General features: G+C 37.0%; 1 protein-coding gene across 1 annotated transcript in view; it reads right to left on the minus strand.

Moving 5' to 3' along the window:
• The window catches only part of csmd3a (CUB and Sushi multiple domains 3a), a 227,882-nt gene that overhangs the window by 122,218 nt on the left and 78,261 nt on the right, over positions 1-27,403 (minus strand). Inside the window, exons 16-24 of the mRNA XM_056762084.1 lie at positions 25,439-25,577; positions 23,442-23,629; positions 22,556-22,744; positions 15,812-15,928; positions 15,069-15,284; positions 10,759-10,947; positions 9,434-9,603; positions 8,031-8,187; positions 2,967-3,158 (exon numbers count right to left, since the gene is read on the minus strand). Of these exons, the coding sequence (XP_056618062.1) occupies positions 2,967-3,158; positions 8,031-8,187; positions 9,434-9,603; positions 10,759-10,947; positions 15,069-15,284; positions 15,812-15,928; positions 22,556-22,744; positions 23,442-23,629; positions 25,439-25,577 (1,557 nt within the window). The remainder of the gene's footprint in view (positions 1-2,966; positions 3,159-8,030; positions 8,188-9,433; positions 9,604-10,758; positions 10,948-15,068; positions 15,285-15,811; positions 15,929-22,555; positions 22,745-23,441; positions 23,630-25,438; positions 25,578-27,403) is intronic.

The following is a 27,403-nucleotide window of genomic DNA, read 5'->3' on the forward strand; positions in this document are numbered from 1 at the left end:
GGATAAAAGCACAAGAATGTTCTCAACCATTTTTCTACATTTGGGGATGTATCCAGAACTATAAACACCAACAACAACAAAGATAAGGAACAATGACAACAAAACATTTTCCAAGATTAAAGTAACTGTAGAAATGGTTTTGGTTTCCAAAAACATCGTCCAGTCATGCTTTGTATGTATTCTGAAAGAAAAGCTAGCTCCCTCCGTTCACTTGTATGTGTTTATAGAGAACTGCAATTTCAAATATGGCGGAGGCGACATTGACCAACAATACAGCGGTACAACTCGCATCTATCTCAGTACATGTACGGCACCCATGTAGGGAATGTTGATTTGGTACTCTGTTTGATCGACCAATCAGAGCTGCCCGCAGTTATTGGTTTAATTATGTCACGTGTTGTGCGTTGCACCTCTTGCGGCGAGAGTTTAATTTATATGCTGCGATGGCGAGTGCACAATATTCTGTTTTCTTTTATAAATTACGAAAAGATGAGAAAGAAAATGAGTAGACTGGTGAAGATAAGGATTACACTGCATATGACTTCTTTTAGTGTCAAAAGACTTTTCTCAACAGAAACTTTTCTCACCCTCCAACACTCCTCCTTGTCATGTAAAAGGTAAGCCAATGGTTGGACTGGCTACTGCGGTCCTATCGTGAAGATGCTGCAGTCATTCCTTCTATTCGGTGACATTTCAGAGTTGTAACTTTCAAAAAACGTTTTTCTACCATGTGACAATGGCCAAATGACCCCCTGTTACAGGACGTTCTCATTTTTTTTAAGTATTTAAAATGAATATTTACATTTTATAAGGGCCAAAAAGTCCCTCACTTACCCTGCAACAGTATTTCAATAAAGTATTAATAAAGAAGGCATGTTGCCTTTCATTTGCTAAATTAATTACATTTTCTTAGTTATATTTATGTTAAGCATACATGATTGGGAACATGACAGTTTAGCCTACCTGCACTCAAAATCAGAGGAATCTTGTTAAATTTAAGTATGTATCATAGTGTTCTGTGGTGAAGATGGGTAATTTATTAAATATTACCATATTAAATATTAAATATTTCATATTATGTCTTGGAGTCTCAAATGGCACCGAATCCATAAGAACACAAACATCTGACGCAGACAAACCAGTGTTCACAACATCATTCAGGATGAAGGCATATGCACTCTCATAATGGCATTAATATTTACATTTACATTTATCCATTTGCCAGACGCTTTTATCCAAAGTGCTTTACATTGCATTATCCTATACATTTGTGCAATCCCATGGGATCGAACCCACCTCCTTGGCGTTGTTAACATCATGCTCTTACCACTGAGCTAGAGGAAAGCTGTGAGAATAAAGTATAATGAGAATGAAATGAAAAAGTTTTTCTCCCTCAAGTATTTTCAGTATGCGCGCTGTGAACTCAAGACTACGTGAAGTAAAGATTGTCTACTCATAATATTACAAGCTATTATAAGCACATTAAACTCTGGATTTAAGCATTGAAGCAAACTCTAATTAGCATAATGCAATGAACGCAAGAACGCAGAAAGAAGAACACCAACAAGAAACATCACAGACAGCATTTCTGAACACAATGTTTTGTACTGTACTTCTCATCTAACACAGCTTCCTGAAGAATTGCGATTTCCAACCTGCTGAAAACAATCTGTATCGCAAAAATATTAATCATTTCCAAACAAGCTCTTCTTCAATGGGTTGGACAAATAGTCAAATTCCAAACACACAGCACTGGTTTAGGCAGAAGTTGACATGCCGTGCCGCTCAAATAAATAGAGAAATGTTCTAATGGCACAAGTTTTAACACTCCTCAAGAAGTCAACTGACACATGCTTTATACTTCTCTCTGAACATTAAAGATGGAAGAATTATAACCATCAAAAAAATCACATTTGAGCTTCCAGGGTCTTGTGTTTACATTCACACGAACACTGCAATTACAATGTTCAAGGTGTTAGCATACGTGCGCAAAACGGACAGACGTGCGTTTCTAAGCAAGTCCAATTAAGTGCAATTTATGAACGGGTAAATCCGCTGGATCAACAGAACGAACGCCTGCCACGATTCTCTGAATAGAATACTGACTTCCTGCATATTGCATACTGTTTGTATTGCACACTGTCTGCTTGTTTAAAACAAAACGGATTTTGCAGAATCGAAACAAAATGCTAAACCACTCTACAGATTGAATAGTACATACATTTGAATTAGAATAAAATCCATTGCTGTAAATAATTGCATATCAAAAGACAAAATCATAAAAAACATGACATAAGAATTGAAAGTCATTAAGATGATATTAGTTATTAATCAGTAACATTAATTTGACCCTTTTTTGTTAGGAGGACCAGAGCATGTGCCCTTATAAAATAGATAAAATGTGCAAAATCATTTTTATTTAAAATAATCTTATAAATAGGTCAAAATAAGTCATAAAATCTTATGAAAGAAATACAATATATCTTATAAGTAAAAAACTAGTCATAAAAATATAAAAAATAAGTTCCTTTTATTAAGTATACATTTAAGGATCCTTCATATAGTAACCACTTCTATAAGTACTGTATATTATTATATAATATATATTGTATAAGTTTTCTACTTCAGTACTATTTGAGACTAATCTGCCCCTTTTTTGTTTATGAAGTATACTTTTATAATTAACAGTAGCAAACTTTGTGCATTGTGATTATATAACAGGCATTATACAACACAATGCCTTCACAAGTTTAATAAATAAACCATCAGCCAAACTACATATAAAAACTATTATAAATAACATTATAAATCAAATCAAAGCATTTTGAACTTCCCTTGTCTCAATTCTCTCCTTCAAGGACTCCAGCCTTCCCCACATTTATCACACACCCTCATAATTCTCTATGAATAATTCATCCTGATATAATCTTGATCAAAGCAGTTGTTCAGTAATTTGGGTGGATCACCTATGCAGGATGGAAGAGGGTTGTCCCACGCCCGTCTCTCCCCCGTCATGCATCTCAAGATACTGCTGCCATGGAGACTGTATCCTGCATCACAGCGGTACATCACCATGCTCCCGGTGAAGTGGCCCTGATCACTCACTTTGGATCCGAACTGAGGTATGCCGGGGTCGTCACAATGAGAAAGTTCAAAGCCTATGGGACAGAAGAAAATGAGATGAAAGATCGGTCTCAGTTTGATGTTTGAGTCACTGTTGTTGGACATTAATCATAAGCTTTAAAAACTGTGAATATGAATGAAACATTTGATTTAGTGATTCAATCTTTCATTTATTTTAAAATAAATAAATTATTATTAGGTAAAATAATAGCTTTTTGGTCTATTTTACTGAATGAGATTTAAATAAATTGAATTGTATTTTATATGTATAAACAAATCAATATGCACATATAAAGATTAAAACACCCGTTATACTTGATTACAAGGGGCAAATATTTCCAGCTTAAAGTGAGTTTACCCAAAAATGAAAATTCTGTGGGCAATTCCAGCATTCTGGATTTGACGTAAAGGGCCCTATCATACACCCGGCGCATCGCGACACAATGCGTAAAGCAAGTTTTTTGCTAGTTTCAGCCCCACGCAGTTCTCATTTTCCCGGCCTGCGCTGCGTTGTTTAAATAGAAAATGCATTTGCGATCATTTGTGCGCCCATGGGAGTGCTGGTCTAAAAAAGAGGTGTTTTCAGGTGCATTGTTGGCGCGTTGCTATTTTGAGGAACTGAAAATGTTATATTATATTAATGTGATATTTGGGCGGGTCCACATCGCGCTTTCACAAATGTAAAAGATTATTATTTTGGACATAAAGTAAAAAATCTGGCTGGTCCTGTAGATGCCTTTCCTCTCTGGAGAAGCGTCCAGTCTTCGATCTTGCCAAGTCCGCCATGTACATAGCAAATCCGCCATGGGATGAGCGCAACTGGCTCTTAAAAGGCAATGAAAGACGAAACTCTTGCTACTGCATGTTACACCCAAAAAACACCCATTACTCATTAAGAGAACCAAGACAACCCGTTCAGACCATGAGCCCCGCCGACCGTTTTCCCGTCGTTAAACTAGCATAAGTGGATTTGTGCGTTTTGTTCCATGCGCTTAGATCGTGGAAATAGGGCCCAAAAATGGTTGAATAGTGGTTTTGTTACCAATATACTGAACCATCTGTTTATGTTATACCAAGCCCTTGTTGATAGAAAACTTGTGCATAGACTGATATTTTTCTGATGTTTAATCTATTATAAAAAAAGATTAAAAAAATGTGACAAAAAAGGACAAGTTTTTGGGAGACGATAAACTTTGTAGGATTTCTCTTGCATGCACAAAATGCACAAAACTGAAGCAATGATACCCAATATATGGAGAAGGTAGGGCTCTTTATAGAACATTAAATTGTTACTTTATTTTAATTTTCACAAGCACATTTATGAGGAATATGTGCCGTTATGGATGTGACAATACTGAAAATTATGCAGTTAAAATAAAATAAATGGTTTAAACTTGAAGAGAAACTTCACATTGGTATTGGAACCACCAAATGTTGATATCTGTGGTGTTCGTATATTAAAACCTTAACCTTGGTAAAAACATAACCTCATAATTCTCAAGTTGTTCCAAACCTGTATACATTTCTATGCTCTGCTGAACACAGAGGAAGATATTTGGAAGAATGTTAGCAACTTTCAGTTCAAGGACATCATTGACTTCCATAGTAGGAAAAATAAAATTGTTGTCAAAAGTGCCCCAGAACTGTTTGCTTTCCTAAATTCTTGAAAATATCTAATTTTGTGTTCACACAATATTTCATACATCAAAAACTTTGTGTTAATCAGAACAAAGAAATGTATACAGGCTTGGAACACATTAGGGGTGATTAAATTAAGTTTTCATTTTTTGGTGGGCTATCCCTTTAAAACGTAATTTCTGACACCACATCTAGCAAATAACAAACTACAAAACCCTTGTTTATCCCTGCAGCTAACACTCATAAGCATATCAATAAATTCCACAAATTTACTTCTGAAAATCTATTGAACGACACAGTGCTCCAACACAACTCCTGAGTTTAGAAGCAGGGCTTTCCCCGACAATTTCAATTCAATTTACAGGCAAACAGGCTTTCTTTTGTACTTCCTATCACACGTAATTACACCAAACAGATGCACGAATATTATCATACCAACCATTTAATCCTCATCAGATCTTAACCAGTGAATGATCCGGCTAATGAATTCATTAAACTAGGTGTGGGTGAAAGAAACATGATCCGGCCTGCCAGGAGTTCCCGTCCCGGCGGAAACGGCATTATGAATTTAATTTTGTGTTTGCATAATGCAACCTTGTTATGCACATAAAGCAAGAAAGAATTACAAACTCGCTGCTGTATTAATATCCGCATTTATGTATGTGAACACGCAAACTGATAATGTTATGAGACAATAAAGCGGCAGACACAGCGTCTGTTAATTAAGACACTGAAAATCTGGGCCGTTAGGAACGACATAATTGCTCGGCTAACAGTGTGAACTCTTTCCTGACTAACCACATTGTTACTAATAACACATCAATGCCACTGAATTCACATTCTGACAGTTGCTTAGTTATTAACATTAGGATTAAAGGGATAGTTCAACCACGCATAAAAAATCTGTCATCAATTATTCACTGTATCCTTTTACACAAAAGAAGATATTTTGAGAAATGTTTCATATAATGAATGTCATTGGGGGTCAATGTTGTTCGGTACCCAGCATTCTTCAAAATATCTTCTTTTGTGTTCTGCAAAAGAAACAAAGTCGCACATTTTGAAAGAACCGTTCCTTTAAACCTATGAAGCATTTCCAGTAACAAGCAATATGTTGGATCCTGGCACCCTTCACAGAGAACCTTGTGTTCTTTGTGCTAAACCAATACTGCCGTGACTGGAGGGCACAAGTTTGTATTGAAAGAGTAAATAATTAAGCGGTCGTGACCCCAGGACATCCGTTTCTTGGATGAAGAACAGCTATGGTTTTCAAGTAACCGAGAGAGTCTAGAATTGCATTCTTCCACAAGTACACTCCTAAGATAATGGTGCTTCACGATGCCATTTTTGTCTAAATGGTTCACAAATTCTTCACTAAATCTAAATGCATGATTCAATTTAAAACACACTACTCCACCCGACAGCCGATTTATAAAGAAGATGCTGAGAGGAAATTCTGAGAGTGTCATGTAGTACATGAGCAGTGACATTCCTCTATTTTGAAAGTCAAAGCTGTAGAACGCTCACAATAATGTTTATCTCACGCTGGGTCATTACTACGGACACCATGAGTTCAATTCACAAGAGCGAAATCAGGGTCAGATTATTCAACACTGTGGTAGTGTTCATTTATCAACGTTTTTTTTGGACACGCACCTGGTTCAAAGTTAACTTCCGGTCCATGTTTGTTTATCCTTCTGGCTAGAAATATAACGGTTTAAATGTTTAATTTATATTAATTTAAGGGCTGTTAACGCATCAACGCATGCAATTTCTTTTTTTTTAGAATACCGTAAAAGAGTTGTGAAAATGGGAAAGGGCGTCAACTCTTAAAGGGGCCGCGTTCTTAAACCTGCTGCTGTGACTCAGGTCACTAGTGTTACTCGTAGAACAAAAGAAAAGAGGAAATCAATGTGGTTTGTAGCTTAAATTGTATATTTAATTTAGAATTTAGCATTAAAGACTGTAAAATGTTTGAGAACTTAATTCAATTTCTGTATATTTTCTACCGGTTAGACATGATAGCTCTCAATTTTACTGTACTTCAATGTTGAACAACTATAATTTATGTTAAAATAAAGACAAAATTATCAATTTAATGGAGACATCAGTCACAGTACTAATATCAGAACGTTGGCTTTCATTCATAAAATGATGTTGTTAAAGAAATCTCTTATTCCTACATTAATTTAGAGATTAAATGTGAAATTATTAAAATGTAAAAGTATATTTAAAAACATTAACGTGGTGTGTGTTATTAATCGTGATTAATCACAGAACAAATGTGTGATTAATCAGATTTTTTTTTAATCGATTGACAGCACTAGTTAATTTACATTTACATTCATTTACAAGTTTATTGTATATTAATAATATTACATAAACAATTTGTTAAATGGGTAGAGAACCGCTCTTCTCAGGGGCGGACTGGAACTACAAAGTAGACTTGGATTTTTTCTGCAAGAGTAGCCCACCAAACACCCCTCTGTTCCAGTTCTGCCTCCACCTGGTCTGTTTTCGATAGAGTTCTGGGTGGTGTTCCCCTCTCCACCCCTTTGTGATAGTGTTCCTGTATGCGATTGGGTCCATGAACAGTGTCTGCACAGGAAACTCCCGGCGCTCCAGACGGATTGTTATCAGAAATAATCTGCAGGGACTCTACTCTTTGCGGAGGTCCGGGAAGTTTGGGCCAAAAAAGTGCAGTAACGTTTATGTTGCTGCCCGTGAAATCGTCTAGAGTTACATTTTCAAAACACTTATATGTCCGTGTGTGGGAGTGATAGAGAGAGAGAGAGTGAATGAAAGATACACGGGGTGTGTGAGGTGAGTTTGGGAGCGCTGTGAAAATTACACAGTTCAAGCTGACAATGAAATGAAGAGATTAATCTAGAAATGAACATTAATTGAGGTAATATGTTCCGCTGTGTGAGAGGTAAGAGATTCTGACAGAAAGATGGAGAGATTGCATAAGGATCTCGTTCACATTTAAAGGTGTTTGTACGTGTAGAGCACACACAGCATTGAAAATAACATTCTGCTGATGGTGAGAAAAATGAGAAAACGCACGGGATGAGACGGGTAATGCAACATTTTATTTCTCCATCTCTCTGTGAATCTGCGTCTGTCATTACAACACAGAATTTTCTAATAACTGCTTTCCATGTCTTTGATTTGAGTCATAAGACATGGTCAGATTATCACATGATAAACACACATGTGCTAGTAAATCGTAACTGATGAGTGGCTTGTGTTTACAAGTGAAATCTTACTGTTGTAAATGAGTTTAAATCCTCCGGCCGTATCCTCTTGATCAGAGTTAAACTCCAGCCACAGATGGTTAGATGTGCTAGTCAGAGACTGACCCAACATCGAGGAACCCGAAAAAGCTCCCAGGACTTCTGCCGTGTTGTCAGGACCGTCATAAATCTGACAGAAGAAGAGTGTGACCACAAATGATTTTCAGAGGAACCCAACAACAACCAAACATGTCTTGACCATAAATAACAAAATAGTTCAACAAACATAATCACTGTATTTTAAAAATGTATTTGTCCTTTCAACTTAAAAAATGAAGTTACCTGGCTGCCTTGAAATTTTGCCTTAATTCAATGTAAAAATATTATTTATTACATTAATTTGATGTAAAATTGTTGTGTTAACTTGAATTAACTAAATATTTTAAGGCAGCTGGATAACTTAATATTTTAAGTTAAAAAAGCAAATATTTTTTACAGTGTGCTGTCCATATGAAAAAAACCTTGTATCTCCATATTTCGTGATTAATTTTTTTTTGCCATAAATCATTGTTAGTCACCCTTTATGTTTGTCGCTGGGTTTTGCAAATATCTAACTAATAAAAAGCATTAAAAAGTGCTTGTCAAGCACGCAAAGTATTTATTTATTAAAAAAGAACAGTTTATTTTAATTTCCTGAAATACAGTACATGTAATTCATAAAGTAATTGTAATCTGTAAATGAAATAAATCGTATCATAATGATCGTAAATAACAAAACAGTTAGACAAACATATCCCTGCTGTCCTTTTGAAACCTCATATCTGCTTATTTTGTGATTTTATTATTTTGCCGTAAATCATTATTATCAGTCTCCTATTATGTTTGTCAGTGGGTTTTGTAAATACAAATCAAAATTTGTAAATTTTGTAAAAAAGAAAAGAAAAAAAAGGGCATTGACAATCCAGTATTTAATCATTTAAACAGTACAGGTTTTTTATCAATTCCCTAAAAAACTGTGAATTTGGAAAGCTGAGGTATTAAAAGAACAGCGGCGATATCAAATATAATTGGGACTACAGAAAACAATGCTGAATGATGACGCAAAGAAACTGTTGAATCAGGATTTAGATGACTCACAGTTTATGTAAATGTGCCAGTGAATGATTCACAAAAGTGATTCAGTCTACTCTATGATTTTGCTTTAAAACATCTGTTTTTATGTTCTCACACAAGTCATATAGAAGGTCAATCTAGAACAAAGCAAATGATCTAAAGCAGAGTTGATGTTTTAATAATAAAGAAGTGACAATAATAAATGATGAGATGTGAACCTCATCTTATTATTCTTCTGTCAAGGCTATTTGTTTATCATTATAGGATTTCTCTGGGAAACTTTGACATGACTAAACATCTCTGACGTCAGTTTGCAGATTTACCTTGATCATGTCACCTTTAGCCAGACTAAATGTGCTGGACGAAATGTTGATCCCTTTTCCTGCCTGGACCTGAATGTTATAAATGCACTCGTGGTTGTTCTCATAATTCCGGGGGAAGTTTGGAGACAGCAGGACACCGGCGTTCCTGGACACGGTCGCTCCACACTCAGCTACAAACAATTGGACACAGTGGAACAGGAACGTGTAAAAAGAGTTTAAAGATTATAAATAAAAGGCAGAAATCTGACAGAGAGAACATATCAACATGCAGCTGGTTATTAAAACAAATCTTAAATATATTGTCCCTCATTAGTTGCATTTGAGTCAATAGTGTATCCAACAACACGACACACTTGACCTTCTATTCCCCGAGTGACAAATGAACCAGAACTAATACTGTCCACAGTCCGCTTTTATGCATTTTAAACATTCTGACAAATAACATTAAATTAAAGTGGCATCTCTAGCTATTTAATAAATATACTTTGAGAGCTAATTTTGGACGTGCTGTACATACAAAGTTGACAAGATTATGAAACTACAAGAAGCATATGAAAAATGTAATAATATTTCTAAAAATATAAATTTTGAATTCAGAAAAGCATCAAAAGCTTTTTCAAACTATTCCACAACTTCATGTCAATATAGATGTAAAATTAAATGAAAAAAAGACAAATTTATATAGAGACAAAAACTGTCTTTTTATTGTCATATGTTGTATGTCTTGTTGAATTATTTATTGTATACATATTTGCTATTAAACTATTTGCTCTCGGACATTAAACAGAGCAAAATCATCATTATGATTAAAGATAATAATAAAAATGTATATTCATGTAGCACTAAAATAATTTTAGAACTATTCCACAATTGATGAATTGATTATACATTTTTGATAATAAATTGTCATTTAAGACATTAAAATAAATAAAAATATAGACAAAATAAATAGATTGATTAAAAGTCTTTTTATTGTCATATTTTTTATTGTATGCATTGCTAATAAATAGAGCATTAACACCACTATGATGAAAAATAAACAATGAAAAATGAAAGGCCAAGTTATTGGATGCATTTACAAAACTATGTCATATTTTCACTGATACCTAAAGAAAAATATGAGTGCAATCCATCTTGTAGAATAACCCACATGTACTGTATGTTATTGGAAATTGAATTATGAAAAGGCAAATAGGCGAAAAAAATATTTCTGAGATAACTTGTCACTGAATGTTGACAACTATGTACGAAACTATTGAAACGTTTATTGCCTCAAATGCTACCATGAAGACAGTTGGAAGCGAATGAAGCAGCTGACCACGTACCCACACACCTTGGCAGAGGTGCACTCCATATGCGCCGCCCGCCGCCCAGACACGAGATCTCACGAGCCCCCTGCAGCCGGTACCCGGGGTCACAGGAGAACGTCAGGGTGTCACCGATGCCAAAACTTCCGCCGCTGTGTCTGCCAAACTGAGGCACACCGGGGTCATCGCAGGGCTCCAGGTCATATTCTGAAACACATTTAGTAGACAAACAACCGCAATCAGTTTCTCAGGTTGTGCATCACATCTTTTACTGTATTATAAAATGTACACAATGAGACTAAATAAATCGGTCAATGTTAGGGATAGAAAAGTTATAAAAAGGAATTACATTTCATTTTTATTGCATTGCATTTGGCAGATGCTTTAACCCAGGGGGAGTTTTTACTGCCAAATATGACAAACCTTTTGCGAGGGACCCCCTTTCTAAAATACATATCTATTTCCTTGTGTAAAGAAGCATTTAAATCATTAGACAAATACTAATGTACCTACAAATAGTAAGAGTGAACTTATAAAGACAACATTGTCTGTAGAAATAAAAATTGTAACAATCTCGCCTTAGAATTGTACAACTTTTGCTGTTATTTGTTTTTTAATATTCTGGGGACCCCTTAAAACATGCTGGAGGACTCCTGGGAGTCTAGAGACCCCAGTTTGAAAAGCCCTGCTTCAACCCATAGTTTTATTCAAGTTATACAGTTTATCAAATAATATTTATATGACTAAAACAAATTTGGGGAATTGAACCCTATGACCTTGATGTTTCTGCAGCTGCAGAGTTTAGTCTTGAGAATTGTTTATAATTTAGGATGTCAAATCACAGAGATTGAAAAAAACCCTGGCTTTCACAAACTCTGAAAGTATTAGATTTATCATTGAAAAATTCATCATCTTTCTACAGACATAAATGACACGAGGAATCGTATCCGGAGGACCGCAGGTGTGGTGTAAACGAGATTCCGGCACAGAGTTTGACGGTCAATGGCAAAAGAACACAAATCTCTTGTTTGTCCCTTTTTACTTCCTCTGAGCAACAATCATCTCATATCTCCATATTCAAAAGAACTTTGGGAACACGGACGTGTTTAGCATAAAAGCACCTCCAGCGTGTCAGCGTGTACCTGGACAGATAACCACTAGATTTCTTATTATGTAAAACGATCGATTCCTGCTCTTGAACTTTCTCTCAACTCAATGCTAAAAAATGCTAATGGTAGCAGGTCGTCTTCTGCGGTTACACACCTCATTTTTCTTACATTATGCATGCCTGCTTCTGTCAAACCCATCAATATTCAATACCAGTTAAAGTTCAAGCTTAGTTTTCATCTGGGAATTTCTATTAGGCTAATACAGGAGCTGGGACCGTGGATAATTGTATGAGTATTCAGAACTTCAGCCCTTAATGAATGTATATGATGGTTGTGTAAACACCAGTCAAACCCATGGGCTCGCTTTACTGCTTGGCCCGCTGTCACAATGTCGTGTCCTCTAAAATGGTATAACTCTGACTTTACAGGAAAAGTTTGCCAAAATGAAAACCTGCCAGCAAGTCACTCCAGGACTTTTTTTGATGAAAGACAAAAGAAGATTAAAAAATTAAAAAGCAATTTTAATTCGTGACAAAACAGAATTTGTTTTTGCAGGATGTAAACATGGACTTTATTTTATGAAACAGTAATAAACGGTTTATAAAAGCAATAAGCCCTGTAAAGCAGTGGTATACAGTGCATTTTTTAACTTAGGGGGTTTTAGGCACTCCGCTTCGCGTCATTCAGTAACGCCCTTAGCTGTTATAAAATGTACTGCGCACCCACTGCTTCTTGGGGACTCTGATTATTAACCACTTGACCTTAATACTTCAAAAACACAAACCAACCCATTTCTTCTAGTCGGTTTTCACAACCAGGTGCAATTGTGGCATTTTGGAAAACTCATTGACTTTCACTGCGAGTGATAAAAGCAAGAGAAATGTTGACTGTTCCAAGATGGCTGACATATCTTGCCTGGAGCGGCCAAATGTGGCATCTACGTATACACAGCTATGCTCATATTCTACTATAAATACTTTTTCGTTTTTTATTTTTAATAAATTTGCAAAGATTTCAAACAAACTTCTTTCAAGTTATCATTATGGGATATTGTTTGTAGAATTTTGAGGAAAATAATGAATTACAAAATGTGGCAAAGTGAAGCGATGTGAATACTTTCCGGATGCACTGTAATAATACTTCTAGAGTTTGTTTGCAAAAACGGGTAACTTTGTTTAAAAAATGCTTAAAAATCTAGTTTTTTTTTCAATGTGTATTCCAATTAATATTAATCAAACTGCCATCAGTTTTTTTTAATCAAATAATAATAACAAAAAAAATGCAGCTTACTAACAAAATTCAACACAATAAAACATGAAAAATAAATAAAAAACCTAGAGCTATTCCTTTAAAGTCTGTCATCTGAAATAAAAGTCCTCTACCAGTACCTGCTGTTAACCAGGGTCACGAACACAGCGTAAAAATAATCTGTGCTCGTGAATCCGCTTCAAAATACTATTAACTTCTTGGTGTTTTTGACTTACATTCAGCTGCCACGTAATGTAGGATTCTTTCCCTGTTTGGCATCAAAATATGAAGTAATTCCATTAGACGGCAGACTGGTTGAACCCGGCGGGCGTGCGCTGGTGACCGTGCGGTGCGGACGAGCCAGTGAGGAATCTGTGACTAATGGAAAACGCTGCCCGAAGCAAGTGCTGATATCAGCCGGCAGTTCACTACTGAAGTATGACGTTGACACTGCAGGCATCGCTGATAAATCCCACACTTTCAATATACCACTGAGACGCAACTCAAGCTGTTGCCAATCGATTTTTTTTATCAATGTACCAGGCAGCATCTATATCTAATGGCTGAAGAGACTCTTCATAGAAAGATTTGAAGGATGGTGGAAGTTGTCGCCCAAGAATAACTTCGGATTTTGTCCTCTGATTAAAAATCAACATTATTTTTCCACCAATAAATGATAAACACTGAAGGCCTTCTTCATGACACCAGCAAAAAGATTTTTTGTGAAAGTTTTATGCAAAAGCATTCTTGCATAAATTTTATAAGCATCTATTTTCTTACATTTAGTGTTTCATGAAAAAAATATAACATTAATTGCATTCTTTCTTAAATTTAAAAATAATCTTATTGTTTAGGTAAATTTAGTCTAAGAAACTCATTGGGTTTATGTAAGAATGACATTAAGCAGATCTGTCTGCATGAACCAGAAGTCGAAATCGACTTCAGTGCTTAGACATATTTCAAAGTATAATGACACCTTAATGTGAAAAATAGAGAGTGTGGCTTGTTTTTTTAATGCAAACTGACTGGAAAAAATCTCATTCATTCTTACATTAGCTTGCAGAAAATTACAAAAATTACTTGCGCGGATGAACTGTTCACAACTAAAGTAGCAAAATAAATAAGGTGAATTTAGATTTTAGATTGACTTTAAAGTCCCAGTGAAATAAAAAATACCTTTTACCTAAAATGGCTATTTCTTCACGAAATACCACAGCATTTATTGGAAATAGTTTATCAATGTGAGTCATTATCTTTTTAAAACACGTGTACCCTCATAATCTTCAGTTAAAGTATGAAAATGCACTTCTGTCATGTGATGACTATGCACATTAAATGACGTATACTAGACGGCTTGGGCGGAGCATCCGTTAACTCCTCCCCTTCAACTGTAGGTCTACTGCCAGCTCCATTTCAAAATTTAAAATGGAAAAATTTATACATCCAATCAAATCGCACAGAAAAATGAAGCCACAACCATTTTACTCGGAAATGCATCAAAATACAGAAGTAAAAACAATCGCAGCATACGGTTCACCGTGACTTTAAACTGTTTTTTTCACAGGCTATAATTTAGAAATGGAACACTAGTGTAGTGCACACTGCATACTATGTAGTACTGTATACATAAGACCAGAGATATTAATATTTACAAGATGCACCGCTTCCGTTACAATGAATGGCGAGGAATGCAACGCTCAATATAGCCGCTCTAGCGAAGGAAGTCACGCCTTCCAGTAAAACAAGCCAATCGTCAATCAAACATGGCCGCCGAGTGGCACGACTTCTGTAAACGGACTTTGATACGATTCATTGAAAGAGTTGTATGATACTACAGCAAATGTAAATCATCTGTACGCTCTATGCAAACAGCAAATGTGCACACTACACACTATAGAGTGTATACTGATAGAACCAGTGTGGATAGTAAACAGCCATAGACAGCATTCGATAAGAGCTTATCTCTTTCACCTGAAAAAGAGATGTTGAATCCCTGGAAGGAGATGGAGAAGTCAGAGATGAAGCGAAGCTGCGCCTTGAAGTTGCCATACAGGCCGGCGTTGATTGGCGGGGGTCGCTGTGAACCGGTGAGCCGGGCAAGAGGGCGCACGAAACTGCTGTTCTCGGTCAGGAGCAGGTAGTCATGGTGATCCTCCAGGTGAAAGGCGTGAAACGTGAACTGCACTCCTGAGAAGAGGAGGGACATCATATGATGACAACTGTCACAAACCGTCACCACATCAAGAGAGAAATGCTGTAAAAACTGCACAACATGATCAGCAGTTTATTCATCACTTTCATTGTCAGATTTCTGATTCTGTTTATATATTTTGTTTAGAAGTAGGATGTTTACTGTTAATTAAAGTTAAAGACCGTCCACAGTCTCCATGAATAAGAAGTGATACAAAATGTTTAACGGTAAAGTTTGTAAATGATTTGCATTCTTCTAAAAACTCAAACGCTCAAAGCAAAAAACAGAAAACGGCCAGCTTTTCCATTGCTGGCCCATCTCTTCACCTTAAATACAGTATTTTTTTCAAATAAATGATGTACATTTAAAGGAAGATGCATAAATGTATTTAAGAACACACCTTCAATATATTCATGAGATGTGCAGATGATAAATTTAAGGTGACGATTGATCCGCAGCTCGGACACTGTCATCTTTTATTGACACCACATAAAGATTAATGCGCAGTCTCTCAGTTACGTACCTTTGCCATGACTGACCTCCACTGTCCACGTACAGTTTAATGAGTTGGGATAGAGCTCTGGAAACCCGGGAGAGAGGATAATTCCCTCTGGACCCTGCACATCACCTCCACACAGAGCTGCAGGGAGACACACGGTGAATCTTAAAAACCTGGCAAAGTTGAGGAACTAAATAAGAGTGCAGATGCAACAGATCTCATATAGTATTCGACACTCTGTGGTGGGACACAGACTCACCTTCACCACATGCACAAATACCACTGAAAGGTCAATGACAGTAATGAGCAGGCTCCTGTATTTTTAAACATGTATCCAAATAGGTCACGATTTCTATCTAAGCAGAACCAAAGTTTTCAGTATTATATATATTTTATAGTCTTGCCTGTTGTCAGGGTGTTGCTATGCAGTTTCAATGATGTACGAAATTGCTAGGTGGTTGCATACAGGTCCAAGTCTCTTAAACATCCTATTTCTATATAATATATTGTAATACTGCATTTTTTATTTTTTGTCTACAAGGGAAAATCATACATCTGTTCACGTAGAAATAGCACACCATTCTCAACAAACTATATGATGTAAAGCAATGTTTCGAGATGAGTAACATGTTTATAAATTATAAATCCTAAATCTTAAACTGATTGACTTACACATCCCCATAGCACTGAATTTTAGATACATTAACATTCTGTTCCCGACCCAGTAAACAACAAGATATGAAAAAATACACCAGTGTTTCTCAACCAGACAGCTTCAGCAAACTTCCAAGGAGCCTTTAAGAAGATTTTTTTATTATTATTATTTAAAATACAAACCAGGCATTAAAACAAGCTAACAATAAATAGAGATATTTTAAGTATATATATATTTTTTAAACTAATATGTATATTTTTAAATATGCCTAGCTTATAAAATCGTATGCTTCGTATGCTTGTTTTATTGGGTAGAAATTGTGAGTTGTGGTCCATTATTGATATAAACATTTTAAATAATTTATCTAAAAGATGCAAAAAATATCCCGATTTTAAGTAGGGCTGTCAAACGATAAATCGTATCCGGAAAGAAAAGATGTGTGTTTACATAATAAACATAATGTTTTCTGTGCATATTAATTTAGTATTTATAAACACATGAACATACACGTATATATATATATATATATATATATATATATATATGGGAAATATTTACTTTCTTTTATTTAGATTTACCAATAATTAAAATTATATACAAATATTTATTCATTTCATATTTTTCTTTAATACATGCATGTATGTGTTTGTGTTTATAAAATCAATAATGAATATGCACAGTACACAGACATTTATTATGTCACCACAAACTTTTATTCTGGATGCGATTAATTGCAATTAATTTTTTTAAATTAAAGTTTGACAGCCCTAATTTTTTAGTTCTAAAAAGGGAGTTTATTGGTCTATTTTAAACATTATATTTGTATATCACATGCATCTTAAGAGCAAATTCACAAACATTCTAAATCATAACTGTGCTCAAAACCTTCAAGATAAAAAATAATGCAATAATGCTAAATGTATGTGTTCTCAGAGAGAAAATCTGAAATGCTCCCAGTAGTCTACATATCATTTCAGAACACACACATATAAACTTCAGAACACACACACACATTAAAGTGTGACTGAAGGTGTGTGAAGAAACGTTATCACAGCATTTTCCAACAAACCGATAACTGAAAAGGGTTTGTAGCATAATCTTGGCAGGGCTTAGGCTTTAGCCGGGATCGTTCAGCGGGGAAATATAGATCGTGAGTAATTATCAAAGCAAAGAATCAACATTTAAAGGGGTCATATGACACGGCTAAAACGAAAATATTGTTTGTTTTAGATGTAATGTAATGTGTATACACGATTTAAGGTTAAAAAATGCTGTATTTTCCAGATACCGCACATGTTTGTATCTCCTCTTTGCTCTGCCTCTCTGAAACGTGATTTTTTACAAAGCTCATGGCTCTGAAAAGCAAGGTGTACTATGATTGGCCGCTTAACCAGTGTGGAGTGATTGGTCGAGGGCTGCAAGTGAGGTAATGTAACGCCTCTTACCATATTCGGAACATCAGGTTCCCAAGCAATTGTACTTCCTAATATCAATTCGAGCCCGAATCTAATACAGAAAACTTAGAGGATAAAGCCGATACATCAACTTCGCCAGTGCGACTTGAGCAGGAAGTAAAGAATTGGTAAGGTTTTATTAAAAACATATTATGTTAAATAGTTAAAAACGATATCTTACTGTTTTACCTTTTATATACGACGTTATAAAGACTTTAAACAAACAACCATATACATTATACAGAGTTTGTGTGAGATAGAAACAAGCTAGTATTACAGCAGGGAATGGTAACATAGGCTAATAAATAACGCAAGCGCTTTTGCCCTTCTTGATCAACAAGTGTTACACCACGTCTCGTCTTTCAACAAAGACAATAAACCCAAAATAAATACTAAATAAAAGACATTATAAACAGGACATCTGCTGCCTCAAGTTGAAACATTAGTACTTATTATTAAGACTTATGTTGTCTTTTTTCACATTGCACGCGTGTCTGCATTTGCAGATCACAATCACACGACAAACTCAACTCGCGCTAGTCCGTAACAAAGTCTTTTACAATGAAAATATTCTTAAAGGCTGCGAATCTGAAGTGCCGCGACATGACTGCGGCGGTGACGATGCAATGAAAATTACAAGTAGGCACACCTCCCTTGCGTTAAGATTTGGGAGGTCTTAAGTCAAATCATGTTACGAAGTGTTGTACATTCGCCGGGATGTGGTTACACGAGGCGTTTAAGGCAGGTCTGGGTTTACATTCGCTTAGATAGAATGCCTCTTTTGTTACGACACTTAAATTTTCACTTATACATGCATGAGCAACTTATAACACACCAAAGACATATGACCCCTTTAAGAGGAACACAACGGCTCTAATAAAACAGTAACAATCACAAACACCACTATGAACCTGTGCAGCTTTTTTAAATCACATGTGTTTGACAGCAGCTGAAGTGTTTGGACATTATGTTTTAGCTGTGAGAAAAAACATTCCCCTTCAGATTCATCTGTAAAATGCTGAAGATGACTAGTACATGAACCCAGAGAGACCAGGCTGCGATCCAATTCACATCTCTTTTAGTGTGTTCTCCACTGGTGATGGAAAGTACATACTATTGAGTATGCAGCAGGTCATTAGAGGGGTATTTGTACAAACTACTATATCATCATGATACAGATACTGTGTGCAGGGATGGATTACTGACCGAGCCAACGGGGTCAGTGCCCAGGGGCCCATGACTACCATGAGCCCGAGGGGGCCCTGAGCTTCAAGGTTGCGCCATCCAGTTTGGTACAGAGAACCCAACAACAATGAAAACAAATGTTTTTATTTGCTCAATATATGGGTCCCATAGCATATACAAGGCCTCTGTGGATACCCTGTAAACAATTAAATGATCAACAAATCATAGCAACATATGCTTTTTTGTTACTTTAACTTGATAAATTAAATTTAACTTATTTAAAATTATTTAATTACAGCACATTTAAATAGCATTTTCGCAATCTTGATGATTTGATGTTTACAGACATGTGTCGAAAAAGAGCATTATTTGGTGAAAAATACTTTTTATTTATGTGATGCATTAAATACTTGTAAATATATGTTTGATAGTAAATTAAAGAAATGTGTTTCATATGCCTTAATTTGGTCCATTCTTGATTTTTGGCCGTGTAGCTAATATTAAGGTCCTCTCACATACAGTCAGAAATTTCGTATGCGTTTTTCATATTTGGCTCTCGTTTGTACGGTGTCTCTGAATTGTTATAAAAGGCCACTCAAAATGCTTGCTATGGATGTGAAAATGCAGAAAATCAAATCCGGTCCGAATTTTTTTCAAACGGATGATAATATCGGAGGCAGTGTGTGAATGTGATTGCGCAACGTGAACGTATATATTTTTTAACGTGCGGGAATTTCGGACGCAAATTTCAGAATCAATGTGCAATGGGCATCAGACTTCTATTAACACTGTACAGATTTTTTTTGATGCAGAGCGAGAACGGTTTTAATATTCATTATCATCTTAACTTTCACTTTCTATAACTGTGAATGCGCAGCTAAGGGAAAGAACGGAAAAATTGTGGGAGGGGGTCCCTTGGAGGGAACTGGCCCCGGGGCCTTTGAAGTCATAATTCGTCCCTGACCGTATGATCTACTATCTAGCATTACAGTTGAAACAGAATAGTCACTAACTATAGTACACAGCAAGGGCTTATGGGTAATATTATGATAAGAAAACACACAGACGCACACTTGCATGCCAAAAATCCACTAAAGGTGACACCCACTTCTTTGGCATACTATTTTAAACATACTACTTTGCACACACTACTCATAATCTTTAAGACTATATACAATATAGATTGACTCCCTTATAAAACCTGTTGATTTATGGTCCATTCTTATTCACGCATCTGGCAGACAAATGGACTTAAAGCTCATTAAATGTCTACATTTTTATCAATTCGAGTGTTTAATGACCGTTGAGCTTTCAATGCAATGCATTACCAACTGAGCTACAAAAAACACAACTGGCAACCTATCAGTCTACAACAACATCCTACCTGAAATACATCTTTTTAATAACTGCTTTGACTAACAGAAGGTCTCTTGGAAGGCAGAGTATTCATGACATCTGTTTTTTAGGACTGGCGTTGTGTCTAAAGTGAATCTCGGAATAGGATCTGGAACACAGCAGCGATATGTGAACTGGCATTTGGCCACCGTTATTGTTTCTCAAGATGAAAATGAAGGCCTGGACTCGAGAATTTAAGGAAAGAACGTGGAGTTCCTCCATGACTTTAATGATAATGAATGTCAACGGGGTTCCCCATGAGATGATAAAAGAGTCTACAGCCTCCGGCTCACATCTGCCCGAGTCTCCAAGTCTGTCTGAGTGTCGGTCACCCTCCAGCGCTGTGACAAACCCAAAATACCTCCTGCTCAAATTCTGCTCGTGCATAATGAAAGTCATTCAAATCCAACCAGCCGAATGGGCATTGCTTTTTTTGGAAACTTCAGTTGAAGTCAAAATTGAGCCAATTTAGCATTTCTGGTGTTGTGCACGGTTCTAAAATGATCTTGAATGAGGTTTGACCAATTTTATGGTTTTAAGCATAAATTCAGCATTAGGACTTAATATCTAGGGTCATTTCGCTCCTCAAGCAAATGTATCTTGATTTAAGAACTTTGAAAGATTTGAACTAGAAACAAGACAAAAGAAGAAGTAAGAAAATCTTTTTTGTAGTTTTGACATAAACAATTGCAGCCGTTTTGCTGTTTTACAGAAAGTATATTTAAGCACCCATAAAACAAGAAAAATATATTTGTATCTTTCCACAATTGCGTAAAATAATAATGTTCCAGTGAGGCATTTTCTTACTTGTCAAATATGTTATTTCAGGCACTCATCTAACAAATCTGCTCCAACCCGAGTCACATAATCTTGTCTAAAAGAATCTAAGAGGGTTTGGTAACATCCGATGTCGTCTTTTTCTCCCCCAAAACCTTCCTTCTAACCACTGGCCTTTATATAGGGCTTTATTTTGTATTGCTGTACACCCAAAGCGCTTTACAGTCATATGAGGGGGGTCTCTTGGATGATGCAATGGCAGCCACAGTAAAACGGCGCCAGTGGGCACACCACACATCAGCTATCGGTGGAGAGGAGAGAGATAGAGCCAATTCAGAGAGTGGGGAATATAAGACGGCCATGATTGACAAGGGCCATTGGTGGGTATCTGGCAGGACACCGGGGTTACACCCCTACTCTTTACGAGAAGTGCCATGGGATTTTTAATGACCACAGGGAGTCAGGCCCTCAGTTTAACATCCGAAGGAAGGTGCTTCTTTTACAGTATAGTGTCCCCATCACTATACTGGGGCATTAGGACCCACACAGATCACAGTGTGAGCGCCTGCCGACCTCACTAACACCACTTCCCAGAAGGTTCCCATCCAGGTACTGACCAGGCTCAGCCCTGCGAAGCTTCAGGGGGCAACCAGTCTTGGGCTACAGGGTGATATGGCTGCTGGCTCTGGTATACTATTTACAAAATTTAATCAACTCTAGATGGATCGTTTAAAGTCATCACCTGCATTTAATTTTTTAACTTAAAGGCGCAATGTGGTGATTTCAGCGGCATCTAGCGGTGATATTGCGAATTGCAACTAACGGCTCATTCCTCCACCCACCCTTTCAAAGAACTACGGTGGCTGACACAGGACTAAGATGTCGTCAAGTTTTCACTTTTTTGCTACAAGACATGTTTTAACAAAACACACTCTGCTTGAGTTTGTCCGTTTAGTGCCACCGTAGAAACAACATGACCAATTCCATGTATGGGGAGCCACTGTGTAGATAGAAATAGCTCATATAATAAAAACATAACGCTTCATTACGTGAGGTCTTTATACACCTCTAAACACATAGTTAATTATATTATATTGCATTTCCGTTAACAAAAATCCTCCAAAAAAACTACACACTGGATCTTTAAACTATTCAAAAAAAGTCTGTATTTGACACAAACATGCGTTAAAAACAAACGCAGCATCATGTCTGTAACAGTCGCAGAAATGCAACATTCACTGTTTTGACCAATAAACCCATTTAAAGAATCTAATGTTTGATTAATGTTTAACAGCAGCTCACCGTCACATGTGGGCAGCGGGCGACTCCACCAGTGATTCTCCTCACACACCAGCTGCTCCTCATGGCTCAGTCTATAGCCGGGCTCACAGCCAAACCACACCACCGAGCCGATGGCCAGATCCTTACCGTAACGGATCCCGTTAACCGGCACGCCAGGATCCAAACACGAATGAGTGTCCAGAGTAACACCTGCAGCCGAGCACAGAAAACCACATTTCCCATCACAGTTTCTCTCAATGTTTCAATGATGCGAACACGTGATTGCTTGTCACCGTAATAAAAATGTTTTGTCAAATGTATTAATCGATACTCTTTCCCTACATGCCATTATTACATTTTTTTAATTAAAGATTTATATCATTTAGTTATTTGTATTTTTTTATATAATTTTATATTAAGCGTGCAACATTTCTCTTTGTAAGCTGCTGTGCTGCGAGAGGTTTGGCGATATGAATATACAATCACATGACAAAAAAATGATACACTTTAATACAAAAACTAAGACCGAGTAACTTTATTAACTCTGTAGATTTCTGCCGTTTTAGTTCACTCTGTACTTTATCATTTCAACCGACTTACTTTCATTAAACATTTTTATGTGATTACACTATTGTACTACTAACATTACTGACTCCAGTTCCGTTATTGTTATTTTACAGCAGCATTTGTCATTGTAAGCAAAATGGTTTGGCAATAAAAGCAGGAGTTTTGTAATGCTATTAAAGCTGAAATAGTAAGAGCGAGGACAAAATATATATATAAAGAGAGTGAGGTTACAAAGAGAAATTCTCAAGCTGTTTGCTTGTGTGCAGAGACTGATAGGATTCAGGTGGAAATATCATGTCTTGGGCAAAAGGCACACGGCGTATTGAAACGGCCGACTCACTTTCATAAAAGAGCTTAAAGCCGCTGTTGGAGCGACTGTTATCAGTGGTGAAGAGAAGATACAGGAAGTTGCCGCTGCTGAACAGGAACTGAGGGACCTGGGTGCCGTTCAGAGAGGCGATTAGGGGCGAGAGGAGATTAGGCCCATCATGAAGCTCCAAAAAGTCATAATTGAGTTCTGTCTGGAACCTGCCGGAAAAAAGAAATCATAGAGAGATAATAAGAGCTGCGTTTCGGTCAGCACATACAGTATAAACGCAAACACGGCTCATTACACCCGATAGGGCCGCTGTTTCCCGACGAGCAGGCGTGTTAATGAGAAGTCACAGATGCGAGCGGTGACGACGGATCTGTTTACTGACGGGATCAAACTGGTAATGTGATGAATAAACACAGATCTGAAATGGTGAACTGGCTTTTAAAGGAACCGTCCGCCACAAACTACAGGCTTCAAACGCACCCCTCATGAAGACTGTGAGACTTCTGGCTCTTTCCGTTTCCTCTCCATTTAATCTCATTGATGTCAAGGATAAATAACTGAGATATCATGTGCTAGGTGACAACACGACGAATGGGAATTGTCATTTTCGGATGATCCATTCCTTTCCATGCGTGATGCCAAAGAGGAGCTGGCAAGCTTTACTTTCAGCGATCCGAAATCCTAGTCAAACGCTCTTTTGTGTTATATCTCCAGGCATTCGCTCCCAGGAGTCTCTGTATCTGACTTCATCTCTGATGCCATTTGCTCGACTCGAGGGAAGCGTTGCCATGCTAATAAAATTAAGTCCACCATTTGTAACTTGATAAAGATTAATTCCATTCCCCTTTCAGGGGCGCCACGCGGCCCGCCAGATTTATACGGCTAGAACAGCACGAACGTATCGGGCCACGCCGACATAACGCTATGTAATCATTTATGGAGACAGTAATGGCGAGCGTCTCCCATGTTGGCGTGACAAACGCTACTCTGAAACAATATCATTCTTCATAGGTTTCTACACATGAACTTTGCCTCGATCAGCTTGGGCTTTCGATTCAATTACATTTGACATTATACTTTATTAACTCGCCTTTCACGGAACACTGTTACAGAAACACTCTATAAAAACCTACACAACCCAAAGGATTATGTGTCTTATACTACAAAACATACAGAGGTGGAGCTGTGAATAATGTTGCTGCGGCGGCTTGTTTCTACCCTGAAAAACAACTTTCTTACCGTAGATGTAGTCAATTGCTGTCGCATTTCAGTTTGCATTTCTGAATTTCTAAACAACTTTCAATAGAAATAATGTATATTAATGGCACTTTTCATATAGATGGTTTCAAATCAACAACGATATAAACGTTACTGCGCATGCACGCTTTTGTGGCCCAAACTTAAATTCCGGTACATATCCGCAAAGAAGAAAGTCCCTGTAGATTGTTTCTGATAAAAAGAGATATAACAACAAGTAAATTACATTAGCTAGCAAGATTTTACTAGTAGAAGAACCTTTAATTGGCTAATTTTAAATGCGACAAAATCCCATTCAAGAAATTGTTTACTTATTTATTATACAATTAAATATTAATATTACCCTAAATTGATCAGCCACTAATAGACAGACCGATAAACAAACACTGACCGGAAGTTAATTTCGTGCAAGGTGCATGCGTCCGACGAAACTGCTTTTCATTGTATAGTTCAAATAGGCCTAGACTGAACAAAACGGCTGTCACACATCTTCCCAGAATGCACTGGGGCTTGAATCATTAACGATGTTACAATGTTTAATCTTCATTCGTAATGTTGATTCTGTCCCCCCGTTTAATACGTTTTCAGCATGACAACAAGCTATGTCTATCACAGATGCCATTTTCGCTCAACTTCATTTTTTGATACTGTAACTGTGATATGTGCTGAAAGAGATTAGTCCCCCCCGCAAGGCAGACATCCCCAGATATGAATCTGAATAACGCCGTGCTGTGTTTAGTTCTCTTAGCTTTCCAACAGACCTGTCGAAGCTTATCTTGATGGAACGTCCCACCTCGGCCTCGATGACCCACTCGCAGCTCAGGGAGTCTTTGTAGTAGCCAGGCCACCCCGGGGACAAGATGACTCCCACCGGCGCGGTGAAATGGCCTCCGCAGGGTGCTGCGAGAAACAGACCCCGTTCTGTTATTTCATGTATATGTGAGGAGGATGTCTATTTATGAAACAACAGTTCTTCACAGGTTCAGAAAATCACCCTGTTCTTATCACTGCATAGTTTTTCAGAGATTTCTTAAAGGGATAGTTCACCCAAAAATGAAAATTCTGTCATCATTTACTCACCCTCGTGTCATTACCAGTCTAACTTTCTTTTTTCCCCGCAGAACTCAAAATATAAAAGTTGGTAACCGAACACCTGCGCCACCCATACCCTTCTATTGTATGGGAACAAAACCAATGCAAGTGAATGTTTGCAAGTTTTTAACATTCTTCAAAATATCTTCTTTTGAGTTATGCAGAAGAAAGAAAGTAATGCAGGTTCGAAATGACATGAGGGTTTCATTTTTGGGTGAACTGTTACTTTAACACCTACTTGGAAATGAAAGAACTTGAGCAAAAAAAGGTATAATGTGCCATCAGACATTACAGTAAAATGTATACATTTAACAGTTTACAGTGATTTATGACAAAGCTTTACAGGAATCGAAGCCACGACCCCAGCAACACTTTATCAATTAAAAACGTGGTAATAACTGTCAAATCTTGTGCCGTCAGAATGCTCAACTGTCTGTGTTTCCACCTGAAAGCCCTTAATGTTAGAAATGAGACCTGATGTTTACTTTAAACAACAGATATTTGATCAGTATGAAACAGTAGACACATAATGGAATAAAAAAAAAAACAGAGGATTGTGGTAGTGGTCGACCGATTATCAAACTGGCCGATAATCGGCGTCGATATTAAGGATTTAGCCGATAATTGATAGCGGTCATTTTCAAAGCTGATTTGCCGATAAAGTCATTTAATTTTGAAATGCGCTTTTTGGCTCTGATGCAGCCAAGGATTTAGTGAGAGCAGTCGGAACACGTCACTCTAGTTTGTTGCCTAGAGTAATGCCCGCCCACTGCCCCTCTGATTTGTTGGGACTAAGTCACGAGTCCGGCCAATCAATGTGGGAGGAACAGAAAGTGTTTTTCACTCTCACACCGAAAGCACTTACTAACTGAAGTTGCTTCTGGTTCATGCTCTCTGAGGTATGGCAGCATCAGACATTGAAATGAAATTACAATCCACTACACTGAAGATGCAAATCCCTTCAATATAATTAGTGCCTGAATTTCGGAGCAGCTTTGCGGGTTTCCTGCAGGTTCCGCAGGATTTACGCAATATTATCATGTAGATATAATTCACATGCATAGTATAACAATGATTTTTTTCTGCAAGCGACCAGCACACTGCACACGCGTTTCTTGTAATTGATCGAGCTGGCGTTTTGCACATCGTTTTAAGTTACGCCATTTCAAAAGTACAAGCCATTTTAAAGCATAAAGAACTTGAATCGTCGGTCTTCAGTCAGAGCACTCTCATGCACGCACACACACACACAGACTCTGCATCTCAAGCTGCTCACGACAAATGTTAGGTTGAGTTATTTTTCGCAACTTACTTAAACACATAAATGTTCAGAGACACACATGGCTGTGATTAAAGGCCCGTCTTGCCGACAATACACTCAAGGAATAGGCTAATGTACTAACTAAGTGTGCATAAAATATGCTTTTAATGTTACAGCTTCTTGAAAACATTTGCGGTCATTTCAACAACATACACAATAAAGCTATGAAGGCAATTTAATTATTTACACTTATTATATAAATTCAAATTGTGCTAGTTAATCCAATGATGATCAAAATTATTAATTGAATTGTTTAGTATTGTATGCAATGTTTAAGTCATCAGAACATCTTTTTTTCATTAATAAATATAAT

This window comes from Triplophysa dalaica, chromosome 12 (assembly GCF_015846415.1).
Source record: "Triplophysa dalaica isolate WHDGS20190420 chromosome 12, ASM1584641v1, whole genome shotgun sequence".
NCBI classification, from domain to species: Eukaryota; Metazoa; Chordata; class Actinopteri; order Cypriniformes; family Nemacheilidae; genus Triplophysa; species Triplophysa dalaica.